Raw genomic sequence first — 17197 nt, 5'->3', positions numbered from 1 at the left:
TAACAACACATCAACTTTTTGCATCAGACAGCTTATTCATTCTGGCATTCAGTAAGACAGGATTTATCAATGGTTCCCCATTTAGAGCTGACGGTGGGGCAGCCTCGAGTCTGCTCTAACCGTAGAGATGTTTGTCATCGTAGAGAACTCTGCGACTGTATGTGTGCTGCTGCTGCTGCTGGAGGAGGAGTAAGGGCAGAATGGTAAGAAGTGGAAAAGTAAAAAGCAGTTTAAGCCTTAAACTAAGGCTTAAGGCCAGTGAAAGCATTTCCCTTCTTGTCAAATTAGCGGTTACTGTTAATATCTTAATGTGCATTTCTTTATTTATTTATTTAAATAAGAAACCCATCTCTGCTTTAAGGTCTGTTTATATCCAAGAAAGTGTTCCTCTATAGCTTGCGTGTGTGTGTTCAGAGCATAGATTTAAATCGATATCTGCCATGTTTGCAAGATTATGGGTGATGCTGACACTGTCCCTTCGGGCCCTGGGACTGTTGAAGTCGGCCTTGCGGGTCCGTGACGGCCCGAGTCCCCTTCCCTTTGCCAGTCTCAGTGTAGCTGGAAAGCGCTGTTGTTTGGTCCTTGCCGAGGGTGAATCGCTGACTGAAGAGGGGGGGGTTTGGGATATTGTAACCGGTGACTCGTCCAGCCGTCTTTTTTTTTTTTTTTTTCTGTTTTGTGCTTCACAGGATTTTCTTTCTTGTTTGTTGGAGAAGCAGAGCTTCTTTTCTGCATCACGGGGTCATTGAGGACGGCCTCAGAGGCACCAGTCCTGCTCTCGAGTCCTTGCCGTTTTCTCGGCTCCGCGAAGGTTGAGTCCTGTTTTAGAGATTAGCCTGAGGAGCACCCCTCCGCCGAACGCTTCGATTCCATCCTCTGTGCCAAAGGATCTAGCCCCTTTAATGTTTACACCAAACTTCCTCTATCCCTGCCATACGTGTGAGGTTCCGTTCTATGACCTGACGGGGCTTGGTCTGACTACATGCCTGGCTGCGCATGACTGACCTGCTAAACTGGGTTAACAGTTTGCCCGCAGGAGGAGAGTGGCGTCACTCATAAATATTCTCTATGTGCACAAGGGAAGCTTGGTCTACTTGCATGATGCCCTCATATATACAGCACTGGTCAAAAGTTTGAGTACACTCACCAAAAACGAGGTTTTTTACGCTTGTCATTTACTTAGCAGATTTGATCGGGAAACGAGACTACAAGCCTTCCCAGCTCTTCTGCAGCAGTTCCCGGAGATGTAGGACACTTGCGGGTTGCTTTACTTTCATTCTTTTGCCTAGTTCATCCTGTACTAGGCTTGCCCAAGTTGGTCAGGTGTGCCCAAACTGGTATTGTAGTTTTCAGAAGAAGTGAAAGCAAAGCTAAGTGCTTATTCTCTTGAAGGTCTTCCAAAACCACCCGCTCCTAAAGACAGGAAGCAGAGAGAGCCTTGTGTGCGGCATTGGCCAAAGAGAGCCCACAGAGAGCTGCTGCATGCCAGGGAACACCCAGGGAATACACGCTGAACTCGCTGATGCGCCGTCTGCTATGAGGTCCATCTGGAAAGATAATATCCCAAATGTTTAAAACATAAGCATGGTCTCTCATCAAAATGTACTTTTGCACATTGCTGTTTGTGTCTTTGGATGATGAACCTTGATGGAAAAACACCACTGTAATACATCTGAAAAGATTATAACTCACATTCTTTTATGATCTTATGCCATACAGCATATAAGGAAGCCTATTATATATATATATATATATATATATATATATATATATATATATATATTTTAAAAGGGTTGTATGCATTGATTCTGTTTAATAAGCATGGAGCTCCCTTTTTATATACAAAAGACATTTAAAATCACATTTGCATTGAAAGTAAAAACTGGGAATGCAGGGCCTGTTTTGTTGACTCAATGTGATGTGTAATTACTTTCCCCCCTATTTCATGAGGGAGTGTTTGAGGACCCATCCCTTCCCCAAATATTTTCCCAGAGTAATGCAATAATAGCTCCTTTCCGAGAGCGCAGCGGCTGTGAAGTAGAGCACTTCCTCTCTCGGGAAGAGATGTGTTACCCAATATACCATGATGCCACTGGGGACAGGTGGTGAGATCACCGTTCGTGACCGAAGCACTTATTTCGGGCGAAATTACGTTGAACGCGGAGGATTTCGGTGCCGTTCACTCAAAGCACATGAGGTAATGGTCTCTCCCAGCAACCTGGAGGGTTGCCACTTCTGGTTTGAAAATGCAGAATCCTTGATTTTTGCATCTCATGACTTTTAGTGCTTTCTTGGTCTCCCATTGCCACATGGCACATGGTTGCATGATGGTGCAGTGGTTAGTAGTCGCACCTCACAGTTCTTGATTTTTGCGTAAAGTTTAAATCTTTTCCACATGTTCACCTGGATTCCCTCCAGGTGTTTCCTCTTACAGGCCGAAAATGTGTTTCAGGTGAACTCTAAATTGCCCATAGTGTGTGAATGAATGAGTGTGCGATTGTCCTGCTATGGACTGGAAGCCTATCCAGGGAGAACTTCGCATCAGATGTTATGCTTCTGGGATAGGTTCTGGCCCGCTGTCCTTGAACTGGAGAGGCAGTCTCTGAAAGTCGATGGGTGTGTTGGAAGGAAAACACATCACATAAAAATCTGCTGCTGGAAGTATACAGAACATAGAAACAGTTCTGTATACAGAGTTAAATGGTTAGATCTCCCTGAACAGGGAACCTGCTGACTGTGGTGCATGTATTATCGGAGTTTCTTATTGATACAAGTAAAATTTCACAGGCTGTTGGTGGGGGAGATGGATTACTGTTACTTAGCATGACAAAGTATAGTTGACTCAACTGGAGAACTTATCAGAATCATGACTGAATCGCAAACAGCAGCTAATACACAAACACACACACACTGTCTGAAATCACTTCTCCCAAGCGGGGTTGCAGCGAGCCGGAGCCCAACCTGGCAACACAGGGCGCTTGGCTGGAGGGGGAGGGGACACACCCAGGATGGGACGCCAGTCCATCACAAGGCACCCCAAGCAGGACTCACACACCAGGCCCACCAGAGAGCAGGACCTGGTCAAACCCACTGTGCCCCCCCGCAGCTAATACATTATTCCCTTTTCAGAATATTGGTGCAACTCAGTATGTGTAATTCTAAATATATTTTAATAAACATTTTTTTTGCATGCTGCATGAGGCAAGCCCAGTACTTCATGCTTTTGCTGCTCTTGTTGCATTGAAAATTTCAGCTGCAGTCTGAGTGTGGGATGTGGAGAAGGGAGGTGTCGGAAGAAAGCGGATGAAGTCAGAGATAAAGCGTTTACTGTGAGAAAATGATGATGAATGGCAGGTTTTATTAGCTCCATGTGAGCTCCAGGGGAGAGGAGTGCAACCCTATCTGCGTGTCAGGTTAGCGAGGCGAGGCTTGGGCGCTCTGTCCCACCGAGGCCACTCTCCATCTGCCTCAAGAGCTGTCAGAGGGAGCCTCCCGCTAGATTGCCCCATCTGTTCATCGCAGCTGGTGTTGAGAGCCATCCGACTGGCTGAGGCCAAGCTGTCCATCTCAGGCGCAGACTTTATCAGAGACAGCATGACTCAGGCGGTGCTTGAGAAAAAGCTTTATGATTTTTGTGCCAGCTGTGGGTTGTATTTGTTACTGTTAAGTGCTGTCCAGTTGATGTGGGCTCTTGGCGACCGCAGAAACGGAGCACCACAGGCTTCTGTCCACCACTTGTACGCTGAGGCTGGAGAGCGGTGTGTCCACTGTCATTGGGATTGATCCGTCCGACTGGTTGCTGGTTGTCCTCTTCTTTCTCCTCCACCTTTTCCAAAGGTTGCCTTTGTTTTTTTTTTTCTTTCTTTCAAATGATCAACAATTCACTCTTTGCATGATATACCCAAAGTATTGTAACCTTAATCTAAGCATTTGTGCTTCCAGTGAGAGTTGTGGCTTGATTTCTCCCAAATTCTACCCATTTATCTATCTGTATATCTTCTCTGTCTTTATCGTGAATTTGATTGAATATGCATGCGTTTCATGTTTGCAGCAATTAGTTAATTTAGAATGAAGTTCGGTGCTATTTCAGACAAATTGTACAAGTTAATATCAGAAGGGTGACTGATCATAAAATTCAAGTGCTGGTGTATTGAGGTGTGGTCTGCTGAGCTTTGTGATGGTTAAGGCTAGTGGTGCTGGAACACAAGGTGGTTGTGAAATTGTGATTTGGATGGAGGTAGAGGGAGTGCTCTATAGACAGGCCTCGGTGTGGGGGGAACATGAAATTATGTGTTTAGTAAGCAACAAAACAGGACTTCTGACTGCTTAAAGTACAATAAAAATCAGTTGGACAGTTGAAAGACGCTGTGATATGTTTTTCATGAATCTGTGACAGACGGTGCTCTAGTGGTTAAAACCTTGATTTACGCCCCCACTCATGGTGCAATACCTCTGATCAAGGTACTTGGAGTGAATTACTCCAGTAAAAATTACACAGGTGTATGTATGAGTCAATATTTGTGGGAAGTACCTTAGTGTGAATACTTTGATTGTTCATTGGAGAAAAGTGTCAGCTGAAGGAAATATTAATTATAACAATGAAATCTTTTTTTTTTTTTTTTTTTTTCCCCAGATCATTGTGTCTTTCACTTGGTTTGACAGAGAACACTGATCAGTGTGGTTTGTTTACATTGTGTGTGCTCACCAACTTTTTGGTGCAGAGCACTGAGCAATACTGAAAAATGTGTGTTGGAAATTAACTGATGAAAAAGGCAGCTTGAGGTCAGTCCACTTGTTATGTCTTTTACATTTAAAGTCTCTCCTCTAGCATCAACAATTCTTGTTTGTTCCTTCATTAGAATACATTCTAAAGTCAAAGGACTTGGACTGGAATCAACTTGAGAATGACTGAGGTTCAGCACTATGGAACACATATATGTAACACATATAAATATATTCTATTACAATACCGGTTAAACATTTGGGGCCACCTGGACGATTCTTGTATGGGACGAACTTGATAGACGGGTAGAAGCAAATCGACCTGTAAGTTTCCCACCTCTCTGGGAACTGCTGCAGAAGAGCTGGAAAGACATGTTGACTTATTTCCTGATCAAACTGGTTCACCAAATACCTTGCGAGGGGAAACGCTTTCTGGCAGTGTACTCATACTTTTGACTGATACTGTATATACTGTATGGAAATGTATCCAAAAACCCCAGTGGATTAGGGTTTGCAGCTCAGTAGTTAAGGGCTGGGGAGCAGAACTGTGTGAAAGTGCTGGTCCCCCTAACCAAAGGCCACGATGAGGTGAACAGGACCTTCTACCCCATTGCTTTGTTCTCCCCATTGACACGTCTGAGGCCAGCACTGGCTGTTCGGCTTTCTCCTGGCAACAAAGACTTTTTCCCACAGCTCTGTGGAGCGTGAAGCAGTACAAATACATGGAATTTTTTCACATAAGCTCTTGCCCACTGTATGGCTCCTCCAACCTCAACATGCAGCCATAAAGCAGCTTATGGAAGAAGCACGCTTGAACGCAGAAATGCGGGACTGCAGATTTGCAATTTAATAGGGTGCCTGAAAGCATAAAGTTCAAACGGCAGTTCAAGTTGCATCGGAAATGGATTTGGTCCGGAAACTGATGGGTGATGGGTTGCTTTGAACATGAAACTGAAGAGGCAGACTTTTTTTTTTTTTTTTTTTTTTTTTTTTTTATTGACACGATTTGTTTTATTATTCTATACCTGTGCAGTTTTGCTAAGATGTGAGTTTATACAGAATATATGTTTTTAAAGAATCAAAAGGGAGGGAGTCATTGATTCTGGTTGCAAGTCCGGAGCTGAAAATCGGTAGTCTGTGGTCAAAAGCTTACGGGAGCTATTAAGCGAATGTCACCGGTCACCCACAAAATCGTCTCTTTGAGGTCCTTCAGTTGTGGTCTGTGAGTTGATTCTGTATTTTGTCCTCATTTAACTTCTCCAGCCAGAATAACTGATACTGTGCTCACAAAATACATGGCCATCGTTGACAAGACAGCGATCCAAAAACCTACCTCAAAATCAACCATGAGCTGTACCGTAGCGTGAAACCCTGGAGTAATTCCGTGTTGTTACGAATAGGCCTTTCTTCCACGGGCTCCTCTCAACTCCCACTCAACCCTTTCACGTTACTTGTCCAATTCCTGCTGACACTCCAGATTTCCTACAGAAGGAACTCTGCTCAATACAAGCTCCATGACAGCAGCGGTCTGCTTTGTTCGTAGGCTGTCAGCACTGCAATCAAAGCCTCTGGGTCATTGACCCCCCCCCTTTTTTTTTTTTATGGAGACTGGACTGGGATAATTTCCACCACTGGATGAGTTGCAGTGCAGGGAGCTGGAGAGAGAGAGAAGACCAACATAAGAACAGCATAATGAATGGGCTTGAGCTTTTTGGTCCAGCATCTGGTTTCCATGACAAAACAATATCCTTACTGGTGTGACTGGGGAGGAATAAAATCAGTCTGATGGTTTAAGCAGAATTTTCTGCGCTATCATTGCAGTGTAGTACTGATGGTCGTCGTCTTGTGTTTTGTGTATTACTTTTCAGTGCTCTTGCGCTTGCTGTTGAATCTTTATATACTTGTCATTTTAAGACAAGAATTGGATATATTTAAAATATCAAAGGTATAATTGATACAAGGCATGCTGTTCTGGGCACTAGCCTTACATTTTGCTCAGTATTTTTAAAATAGGTTTTCTTTTGAAACTGATAGAAAACCTGTTGCCAGGCAACTGAAATTTGAGGGACTTGAGTCGTGAACTGCACTCGCTGTAGATTAACATGAGGGGCACTTTGCAATGAGCAGGGAGAACGTTCATTAAAGAAGAGTCACTCAGACTTTCCTGGCCTTTGTCCCGTAGCTGGCTGAGAGCAGACTGCACCCTCACCTCGCCACCCACATGGTCTGGTGGATTATCACAAAGGCCCCAGTCTCCAACCCACTTTATTTTCGTATTCTTAGACGAAATAGGAAGCCCTCAACCCATTCTGATCAAAAGATGAGATCATTCTGCTACCCTTAGTGTTGCATAAGGACATCGGTAGTATAGTGGTTCCGCTCATGAGTGACATGTGGGTACAGCAGGTATCGCTTGGGAATTTTCAGACTTCCCCCGCATGGGTTTTTTTTTTTTTTCTCTCCCCCATATGCTCCTGTTTCCTCCCCCAATCCAAAGACGTGTGCTTCAGGTGGATTGTAATGAACTTGCACTTGGAAAGTGTGTGTGTGTGAGAGAGAGAGACAGTGACTGTGTATGTGAATGCCCTGTGATGGACTGGCATCCTTTCCAGGGTGTACCCCGCCCTTGCCACTGTGACCTTGAAGTGGAGAAATAGTTCTTGGTAGTGAATGGATGGTTTCGTTAATGGTTTCCGTTTGTATGGACATTGTCTCCTTAATCGTACCACCTTCATTTTAATGTCTGGTTTAGAACTGGAATGATTTTGTGCGCAGACTTTATTTTGTTTTTCAGATTTGTTTGTGAGCAATCTGGCCCATTTCATATCCTGTCAATTATGAAAAGCGAAAATATTTCAGTCTATGTAAGCTCTGTCTTTGATCCTTACAAAAAAATCCTTTCTTGGATTTTACTTACTAAAGTGTCTGCTTGTCCTGATTAAAATTCATTAGATGGACACTATATTTTAAAAACGTGCTCCCTTATTACACAGTGTTTTTTTGGGAACAAAGCCCAGACTTGGGTGAAGGATAAAGAACTGAGTCCATGTCCTCTGTAAACCTGTTTCCACCCTGGAGTGGAACAACGTGTCTCAGCGCACCTGAGTGTCAGCCTTGCATCTCACTGCTGCTCTTCTTGTTGTCCAGGGAAGTTCAAGCTGCTGGACCAAGACCGCGATGTGCGAGAACCAGTGCAGTACTTTGCCAGCGTGGAGGAGATTGCCGGCATCTTCCCCGACCGAGTGTTCGTGATGGAGGCCATTACGTTCAGCGTGAAGGTCAGTGGTGGGAAGACGTGGTGGTCAATCCAGCTGCTCTGGAATGCAGTCCAGTTTAGGTTGGAGGCTGTATGGATGGTACTGTAAACTCACATGATGGCTTGCAGATCATACTTCCATTAAAGTCCCTGTTACAGGCATGTGGTTGACAGTAAAATAGAGCTGGTGTTTGGTGATGATCAGTGGATGGAACATGGGATGATGGTTCAACATCATCAGCATGGGTAGAGGCAGATACTCATTTATATTTATTCACTTAGCAGACGCTCTTCTCCGAAGCGACTTCCAATGGATACTATGTAGTGTTATCAGACCACACACCTTATTCACCAAGGTGGCTTATACTGCTGGAAACACTACTTACAAGGGGTTACTCATCCATGCATCAGTGAAACACACTCACTCCGTGACACTCGCACACTATGGGGGAACCTGAACAGCATGTCTTTCGACTGTGGGAGGAAACCGGAGCACCCGGAGGAAACCCATGCAGACACTGGAAGAACATGGAAACTCCACACAGACTGAGCGGGGATCGAACCCACGTTCTCTCGTACCACCCAGGCGCTGTGAGACAGCAGCTCTACTACTCGCTGTGCCGCCGTGCTGCCACTAGGCTGAGGCCGGCGTCCTCCAAAATTAGTGTTTCTTTCTGTTCCGTAGTAATCAGAGAAGCTTGGTATTACTTAAGGAATTAAACTCGTTGCTGCATCATATGTTAGAACAGTTTATTTTTCTTGCAGTACTAAGCAAGCATTTCCATGTTTCAGTTAAGCTTTAGTATAAATTTTGCTTTAAATAGGAATTTGGCATTGAACCTCTGTAAAGGTGCTTTAGTGATGTCTGAGTTACGCACAAAAGGAGAAAAAACTGCACTAAGGCACTTGGAGCAAATTATATCATAGATGGTTCCTTCTTAATACAGAATTTCCATTGCTATCACATTACAGTCACGTTACAAATTCTAACCCTTGTTTCACATTGTAACCCAAAAAGGCTTTTGGTTCATAAGACAGTTGGGGCAGCTATTAATGAAGTTTCTAGAACCACTTCCCTGCAATCAGAAGGGTTAAAGTTCAAATCCCGCAGTCTTGTTGCTGTAACCCGGGCAAGGGATTTAACCTGAATTCATACATTTAAAAAATAATCTTAATCTATAAATGGACAAATAATTGTAAGTTAATGTGTACATATAAACAACAGCATACAGTACCTGAATAAATGTAAATGTTTAATGCCAGACTTCTCTAGGTGTTCAGATGTGAGAGGGAGAGTCTTGTTTACTTCAGTCATACACTAGTGTAGTCTGTTCACAAGGTCAGGAATATAATGTACGTAAAAACCTACATATCGAAACACACACACACACACACTCTGACTGAAACCGCTTGTCCCAAGCGGGGTCGCGGTGAGTCGGAGCCTACCCCGGCAACACAGAGCACAAGGCCGGAGGGAGAGGGGACACAGCCAGGACGGGATGCCAGTTCGTCACAAGGCACCCCCAACTGGGACTCGAACCCCAGACCCACCAGAGAGCAGGCACAGGCCAAACCCGGTGCGCCACCGCACCCCTCATATTGAAATACGTCTTTCTAATGCTTTCCTCACTCACTGACTGACTGACTGACTGACTGACAATCCTATTATTGTTAGTCTCGTACCTCAGGTTATTACTTGTAGGGAGTATTAATGTGATTTGGGGATGGGGGTACAGTGTGATGGGCTCCCTCGTAGTTCCAATAATTGGTGTAGGCACTCTCCTAATGGAGCCTGTCTCTACATAAACAATGCAGACGCCACATCCTTCATTTTCTCAGGACGCTAAAGGATTGGCCTGACTCGGAGCATGTACAATGTACACTATTGTGTGCGGCCAATCTCCATTGTTACTGTTAATTATACATTATGGAGGAATTCTGTGGCAGTGCTGCCCTGCACAGTAATTCAGACAGGACGACTCCAGGGAGGTCCGTACAGGTCTGCTTACACAGAACGTGTCCTTTCTGGTTTTTCCAGCATTCTTGAGACATTAAACCACTCTTTCTGATACACTGTATACTACAGTTTGCATATGGTATTTTTATTATCCATTATTATCCATTATCCTTTGTCAATAACTGCTCGTCCAGCGCGTGGTCTCGGCAGTGCTGGAGCCATACGGCAGGGTACACCCTACGTGGGATACCAGTCCATCGCAGTGATGATGATGATTATGATGATGATTATTTATTACTTTAGCTGACACTTGTCTCCAAAGCACCTTGCAATGTTAATGCACTACTTACAATATTTCCCTCTTTATACAGCTGGGTGGCTTATAGGCGAACAAATCAAGGCAAGTACTGTGCTCAGCGGTACTAGGGCAGGACCAGTGAGGTATCTAGCACGTGGTATATGGTATATGGAGCAAGAAATGTTAGTAGCTAGCTGAGTACTGTTAGCCTGGTGTCATATTGTAACAGTGCCTTGTTTACAGAGATGTTGTTTTGCAGTCCGCTGAATGGACACAGCGTTTTTCTTCCTGTTTGCATTCAAACGATTTAAGTGCTTAAATGAAAGGGATTCTCCTGTTCTCTGAGCTTCCCACTGGGTCATTCTTCTTCTGTGTGTTCTGCAGGCCAGCAGAACAGCATAAGGGCTTTTGTGGAGGTGTTGGAGTGTTTTTCAGGAAGTTCTTCAGATAACTGCTCCCTTCCTTTTGTTAGTTTAACAAATATTTGCCCAGTGCCTGGGTCCCTTGTATGCGTTGTATGAGAGGGTGAGTCAGCATTACTGTGATAATGTTTCACGCACGTGGTTAATTGAATCAGTGATTTATCTTTGTGTTTGTGACTGCTATGTAAAATACAGGAAAATTGCACTTCCCGTGAAAAGGAAAATCTGTGATTTTCAATAATTGCCTTTTTCTTAAAGGTACAGTGTAATACGAGGGTACAAATAACATTTTACTAAAATGAGATGTGGAGTGCGTGTCCTTTGACTTGCACGACAAAAGTTGAACCTTCCTTAAAGTTTGTTCACAAGGCATTTGACGAACCGGTTGATCAGGAAGTGAGCTGCCACATCTTCCCAGCTCTACTGCAGCAATTCCCAGAGAGACAGGACACGTGTGAGTTACACATGTGTCTTAGATACAGGTATTGCCCAGGTGTACTCAAACTTTTGGCTGATGTGTCTTCGTTGTTTCTAAGTGCTTTCACCCTTTTGATTTGTAAATTTACTTTTAAATCCCCAGTAATAGTTTTTTTCTGCCATGCCTTATTCACTCGTATAGGTTGTGTCTGGAGAGTTCAGCGAAGACAGCGAGGCCTACAACTTCACGCTGCAAGCTGGTGATGAGCTTACGCTCATGGGCCAGGCCGAAATCCTGTGTGCCAAGACGGTGCGGGAGAAGTCTCGGTTCAACACCATCCTACGCAAGCTGGGCAAAAGCAGCACCTTCAGCCGTCAGGTAAAAGGCAAGATGCCCTGCCTGATCTGCATGAACCACCGGACCAACGAAAGCATCAGCCTGCCCTTCCAGTGCAAGGGTAAGTTCAGCACACGGAGCCCCCTGGAGCTGCAGATGCAGGAGGGGGAGCACACAATCCGCAGCATCATCGAGAAGGTCCGTCTGCCTGTCAATGTCACTGTGCCCAGCCGCCCGCCCCGGAACCCATACGACCTGCACGTCATTCGGGAGGGCCACCGCTACAAGCTGGTGAGCATCATCTCCAAAACCGTGGTCCTCTGCTGCATTCTGCGCAAGGAGGAGGTGACCCCATTCCACTTTTTGCTGCTCACGGACATGCCCCGCTTCGTCCTGCCTGAGGGCCTCCTCAGGAGCGACCCTGCCTTCGAAAAGGTGGCTTTGGAATGTGCGCTGATCTGCCAAGAGACCTTCAACCCAGATGACTACTCAAAGGCTGTGCGGGAGGCGAAGACAGACTTTACCGAGGAGTGTGCCAGTCCTCGTCGCATCCGTGTGTGCCTACAGAGCTTTGCCTCCACCTCCCCAGGCTATGGGCGCGATGAGCTCGCCCAGTCCTTCCAGCGCCTGTCCCTGTGCGTCTACAGCGGTGCTCTGGTGAACACCAATGGGGATAGCCACTCTCAGGGCTGCAGGGACTCTCTGGGGGAGCAGCAGATCATGCCCCACGAGATGCTCACACCCAGCGAAGGAGGAGATACAGAACGGGAGTACATGACCCCCGACTGGGCCGAGAACGAATTCCGGACTTCGGGCGATCCAGAGATCCCCTACGAGGAGCTTTGGATCAATCAGAACTCTGGTACTTACAGCGAGACCTGTGGGAACCCGGCTGTGTCTGACGGTGGAGGGAAAGTAGAGCAGAACTTAATTTCCTTCAATTCCTCATCTTCTTCCCTGGAGGGTTCTGTGGGACCTGGCCACATTGGATTGGTGCAGATTGACACCAGCCCAGTCCCGACTCCGCCGCCCGTGCCCCCCAAATCGGAAGCTGTGAGTTTGAGCCTACGTAGTTCCTTTTCCAAGAACTGCTGATTCCTGCAGAATTTAAAATTTTCCTCCCACAGTAAATATGGCACATACAGGTCACTCTAGTAAAGAGCAGTCTGACCACAACCTTTTCTGCTAATTAATGACTGCAGGAAACAGTCTGAAACACACCCTCAAATCTGCCTCCTTTGAATGGAGGACTATTGGAAGAGCAGTCAGATGTTTTTTATTACACTTCACTTCAGTCGTAAAATGCTAATAGACAAATTTCAGGACTTCGCTGAATAATTCATAGAACGCTGCTTTTAAATCGCAGCCTTTGACCACCAATTTACTGGAAGTCAACTCCGAGACACCGAAGCACATTAATAGTCTGTTACGAATGCCGGTACATTATGGATCAGCACACACCATCTAGGCACCATAAAGGGGTCGTGGGCTCACGTCAGAGTTGCAAGTTTTTTTTTAAAAAAAAAAATCTGATTATGTGTACGTTCCTACCATAGAAAATAAAATAAATAAATTCCTTAATAAAGATATGAAATGGAAGGCAGCTGATTGTTCAGCCCATCTTGAACCTTTATAGCACAGTACTTTTTCCACATATGGTTTAGTTGTGGGTGACCTCTAGCTTTGGAAAGGTTGACATCCCACTGCTGAAAAACTTAAGAAGCCTTGGTTTAGATGTGTAACAAATCCAACCAACCAATGTCAACAACTGCTTGTCCCAAGCAGGGTCGCGGCGGGCCGGAGCCTACCTGGCGGCAACACAAGGCGGAAGGCCGAAGTGGGAGGGGACACGGCGGTCACTGACCAAACCACCCCCCCCCCGTTTAACACATATCAGCCTCGTATTGTAATAGGAATTATACCCTGTTCTGACTTACTCACGGCAGGGTGTGATCCGTTCAGTAATTTGCCAACGACGTACTTTAGACATACTTCAGATGAATGTCAAGTCTGGTGGACCATATCTCTACCAAATCTGTTATTACTCTCTCCCCCCCCCTTCCAGACACTCATACCCACACCTAGTTCTTGCCCTCCAAACAGCTCTCCCCATTGCCTCTCAGCTTCACTGACACCAGCTTCCTCTCAGAACATGTTGTTATGATAATTCATGGTCTTATGGTGACCCAGCGTTCGGTCCTCAGGTTCCATAAGCTGAATCCACGACTGTTGTCCCAGTACATTTTTAATGCTCTCCAGGTGGATTTGCATGTGTGGATAATAAGGTCTTCTCCAAAGGCGTGTGCACTGGAGCTCCTGCACTTTGCGTTAGTGTGTTTGATAAAGGCCTGTTTGTTGGTGCTGGGGGAAGTGCTTAGCCATATAACTGTGCCTCCTTGTGTCAGAGAAATTCATGAAACAAATAACATTATGCTGTGTTCCACTTCCACGGTCCTTCACCTCCAGTGGCAGTAGTTCCACTCCAAGGAAGTTCCTTTTGATGAAGGTTTTTTTTTTTTTTTTTTTTTTTTAAATGTGCAACCCCATAATTTTTTAGATATGCCCTTCAATCCTTTTGTATGGAAATAAAAAAAAATAAATAAATAAAATGGTTCTAATTGGCATGAATGAACGACTGAAATTAACTATGAAGTGTCTTCATATGGAAAAATTCCGAGATTTGCTTTAATAACATAAATACTGTTATAATAGTGTAAATAAAGCCCAAATTTCACGATCCAATGAAGATCATCTAGCATCTAGCTATACAGTGCCCCTAATGGCTCAGTGTCTGTGTGCTTTTGAGAATGAAAGATATAGGCAGTGATCTTCTGAATTTTAGTTTTTTTATGTCATAAACATTTGCAAGCCAAATTTTTAAAATGTTTCTGGCCATGGTGTGCCCTGCCCCACACCCGATACATCCTGCATTGACTCTGGACCTCAGTGGCCCTGTATTGGAAAAGCGATTACAAATAATAAATGAATGAAAATACAGTCCATCCTCAAAACAACCTACTATATGGGGCGCAGTGGCTGTTGCTCCAAAAATCCGTGGTTCTCGATGTTTCGTATTTTTATATATGCGTTTTATTCTGTGAAAACGTAAGCATATATTAAAATTTTACTTTGATTAAAAATTCAGTTTGAAAAATTAAAATGAAAAATGATGGGTAAGGAGTGCCACGAGACATACGAATATGGGGAGCTTTGCAGACTTTGAGAGGGGAGCCGCTGAAGCTGCGCACATGCTAGGCTTGCTCTCATTGGCCAATTGCTATACGAAGTGAGCTGTGATAGGTCGACACATGGCTCTGCTGATGGGACGTTATACAGGTATGTTCGCTTGCAGCTATGCACATATGTACATTTGTAGGTAAATATTTATTTATGTTCTTTTTGTTTTATTGCCCATTTTTGTGTTTTAGTTTTTCTTTTTTTCATTTTTTTTGGGGAAAAAAAATATTTTCCGCCACTGTCCCGAAATGCATCGTTCAGCAGATGTACTATTAGGTTAAATGATAGGCTTTATAAATATTATAAAATATGATTTTGTTTTTATTGCATGCATAAATTGCTTTTATTTTAGTACTTTACAAAATTTTATGAGAAACTTTTCATTAATAGAAAGAAATGGTAGTGTCCTCCCCAGAGGGCATTCTCCTAACATGATGATTTCATAGAACAAATTAACTTATATGAAGGATTGGTGTCATCACATTTCTTTTGCTCGTCCATTTCAAGATTTTGAACGTATTGCAGGTTTTATCAATGGTGTATTCCGAATAACATGGCTATGATCCATGCAAAGTTGGCTCTCCGAAGTAGCTGAGGGTCGACTGAGCTGTTTCATCGGCTATTGTACGCTAGAAGGCCGGATGCGACGCTGTAAGGCTTTTTAGCGCTACACTGTCGTGTGTGTACAGCTGGGAAATGCACTCTTACTGAATACACAAGAAGTTTCTTAAATGACCAGGCACATTCTGCACTGGACTCATTCGGAGTAAGTGTCAATGCCTGGCATTGTTTTCTTAGATTTAAAGGCAGAATTGCAACGGAATTATCCTCCAATTCAATTTTTGTTGCGTGAACTTAAAGTAAGAGTCTTCAGCCTTTTATTATGTAAAGAAAGGAAAAAAGACACTCATTATGTTTATGAAACATTTTCTGGTGGAATTTTCATGCATGGGCTAGTTTCCATGGTGAACAGTAAATACAAAACACATCCTGTACTGTCCATGAAAAACTAATAAAAGTCAGTAATTATATTAAGCAAAACTTAAGTATTAGAAAAAAACTGGATGATCGCTACACTATCTTTAATTTCTACCGTTATATATATGTGATTCTCTGCCTTAACTGTAGGCTGGGTTTATTGTTCTTTAATGGATCTGAACTTACATGTAAAATTGACAATTTACTGACGATTGTTTTCCCATGATTTTTTAGCAGAACCTGAAAAATTGATGAACTTTTATTTCTAACTGATTAAAACATTTCCTTCTTTAGGGGTTATTCTTTGAACTCTATATACTCATCGCGAAAGGTAGTGTACCCACACTGTACATAAAGCACTTTTTGCACATAATTACAAATTTAAAGCACCGAAATGACATTGATGGGATAAATAATAATGATCTTTTGTTTCTGTAGAATAAAAATGTTCCATTTAACAAACGTGATCGCCTAAAAATGCCGAGGGGAGCTCGTAATGGGATTTTTGAGGCGTGAGATGAACGTATGACCGCAGTGTAACAACCTTCAGCACGTCGGTACTATTCCGCTTAGCTCGTTATGTCTCCTGCCACTGGTTTCAAACCCTCGGCAGTCATACATCATCTTGTTACCGGCCCTCCAGACTGCCACTAATCTACTTTCTTTATGCAGCAGTTCACTCTTGAATTTCAACTGAAGTTGCCCATTGTGATATTATACTGTAGTACAAATGGCCTTCCATTCAGGAAGCTTGGTCAAAGATCTATTGTAACACACCGGGGAGAGCATATTGGAAAAGCCTGAGAGACACTGCACTTTCCCTAGGCTCATTTAAAACTGGCTTGCTCGCGATTCTCAAGTGTCTGCGCCCACAAAAGTATCCAGGTGACGGTGCTGGAATGCCCGGTCCTTTGTGGGAAAACAAAACAAAAGTCATTGTCTCTGCACACACAGCTGTGACGTATGACATCATGGCACCTCATAGTGTCTGTTTGCCATGCAAAGGTTAAGTTTAACTTTTGCCACATTTCCCTTTTGAGGGTACCTGTCAGAACACGGGTGTACATGTCCGCTGAACTCCGTGGCCTTTGTGACGTGAGATGTATGGCTGGTCCACAGCTGAATGGTTCTCTTTGGTGCAGGTGAAGGAGGAATGCCGCTTCCTCAATGCCCCCCCAATACCCCCGAGGGGCACGAAGGGCGGCCCGGCCCCAAGCCCACCGGTACCACCCCGCTTCCCCAAGGCCCAGGTTCAAGCATCCCACTGCCATTCTCCCAGCCCAAGCCTTTCCTACTATTCCTCTGGCCTTCAGGACATGTGAGTTTCCCTAGTCCCGCCATTAATCAAAGCTCTTAACCAGCTTCTACAACAACCTCTTTGTGTATATACATTTTTTCCAAGTATAAAATTCAATGAGCCAAATCCTAAAAACAATCTAATTCCGATAATTGAATTGGGCCAGTAATTAATATGATGATGAAATGGCCCTGAGTTTCTGTTGAGCTCCCGCGAAGACCGCATCGTGCTTTTTATGTCAACCCGGTTGCCATGGAAATGCCTTAGACCATCCTC

At 44.2% G+C, this 17197-nt stretch overlaps 1 protein-coding gene across 1 annotated transcript in view; it reads left to right on the top strand.

Moving 5' to 3' along the window:
- gareml (GRB2 associated, regulator of MAPK1-like) overlaps positions 1 to 17197 on the top strand; it is a 33611-nt gene that overhangs the window by 12631 nt on the left and 3783 nt on the right. The window contains exons 3-5 of the mRNA XM_018743915.2: positions 7870 to 8000; positions 11275 to 12462; positions 16767 to 16942. Coding sequence (XP_018599431.2) covers positions 7870 to 8000; positions 11275 to 12462; positions 16767 to 16942 — 1495 coding nt within the window. The remainder of the gene's footprint in view (positions 1 to 7869; positions 8001 to 11274; positions 12463 to 16766; positions 16943 to 17197) is intronic.

Source organism: Scleropages formosus, chromosome 1 (genome assembly GCF_900964775.1).
Source record: "Scleropages formosus chromosome 1, fSclFor1.1, whole genome shotgun sequence".
Taxonomy (NCBI): domain Eukaryota; kingdom Metazoa; phylum Chordata; class Actinopteri; order Osteoglossiformes; family Osteoglossidae; genus Scleropages; species Scleropages formosus.
This window is presented reverse-complemented; position numbering and strand designations above follow the sequence as displayed.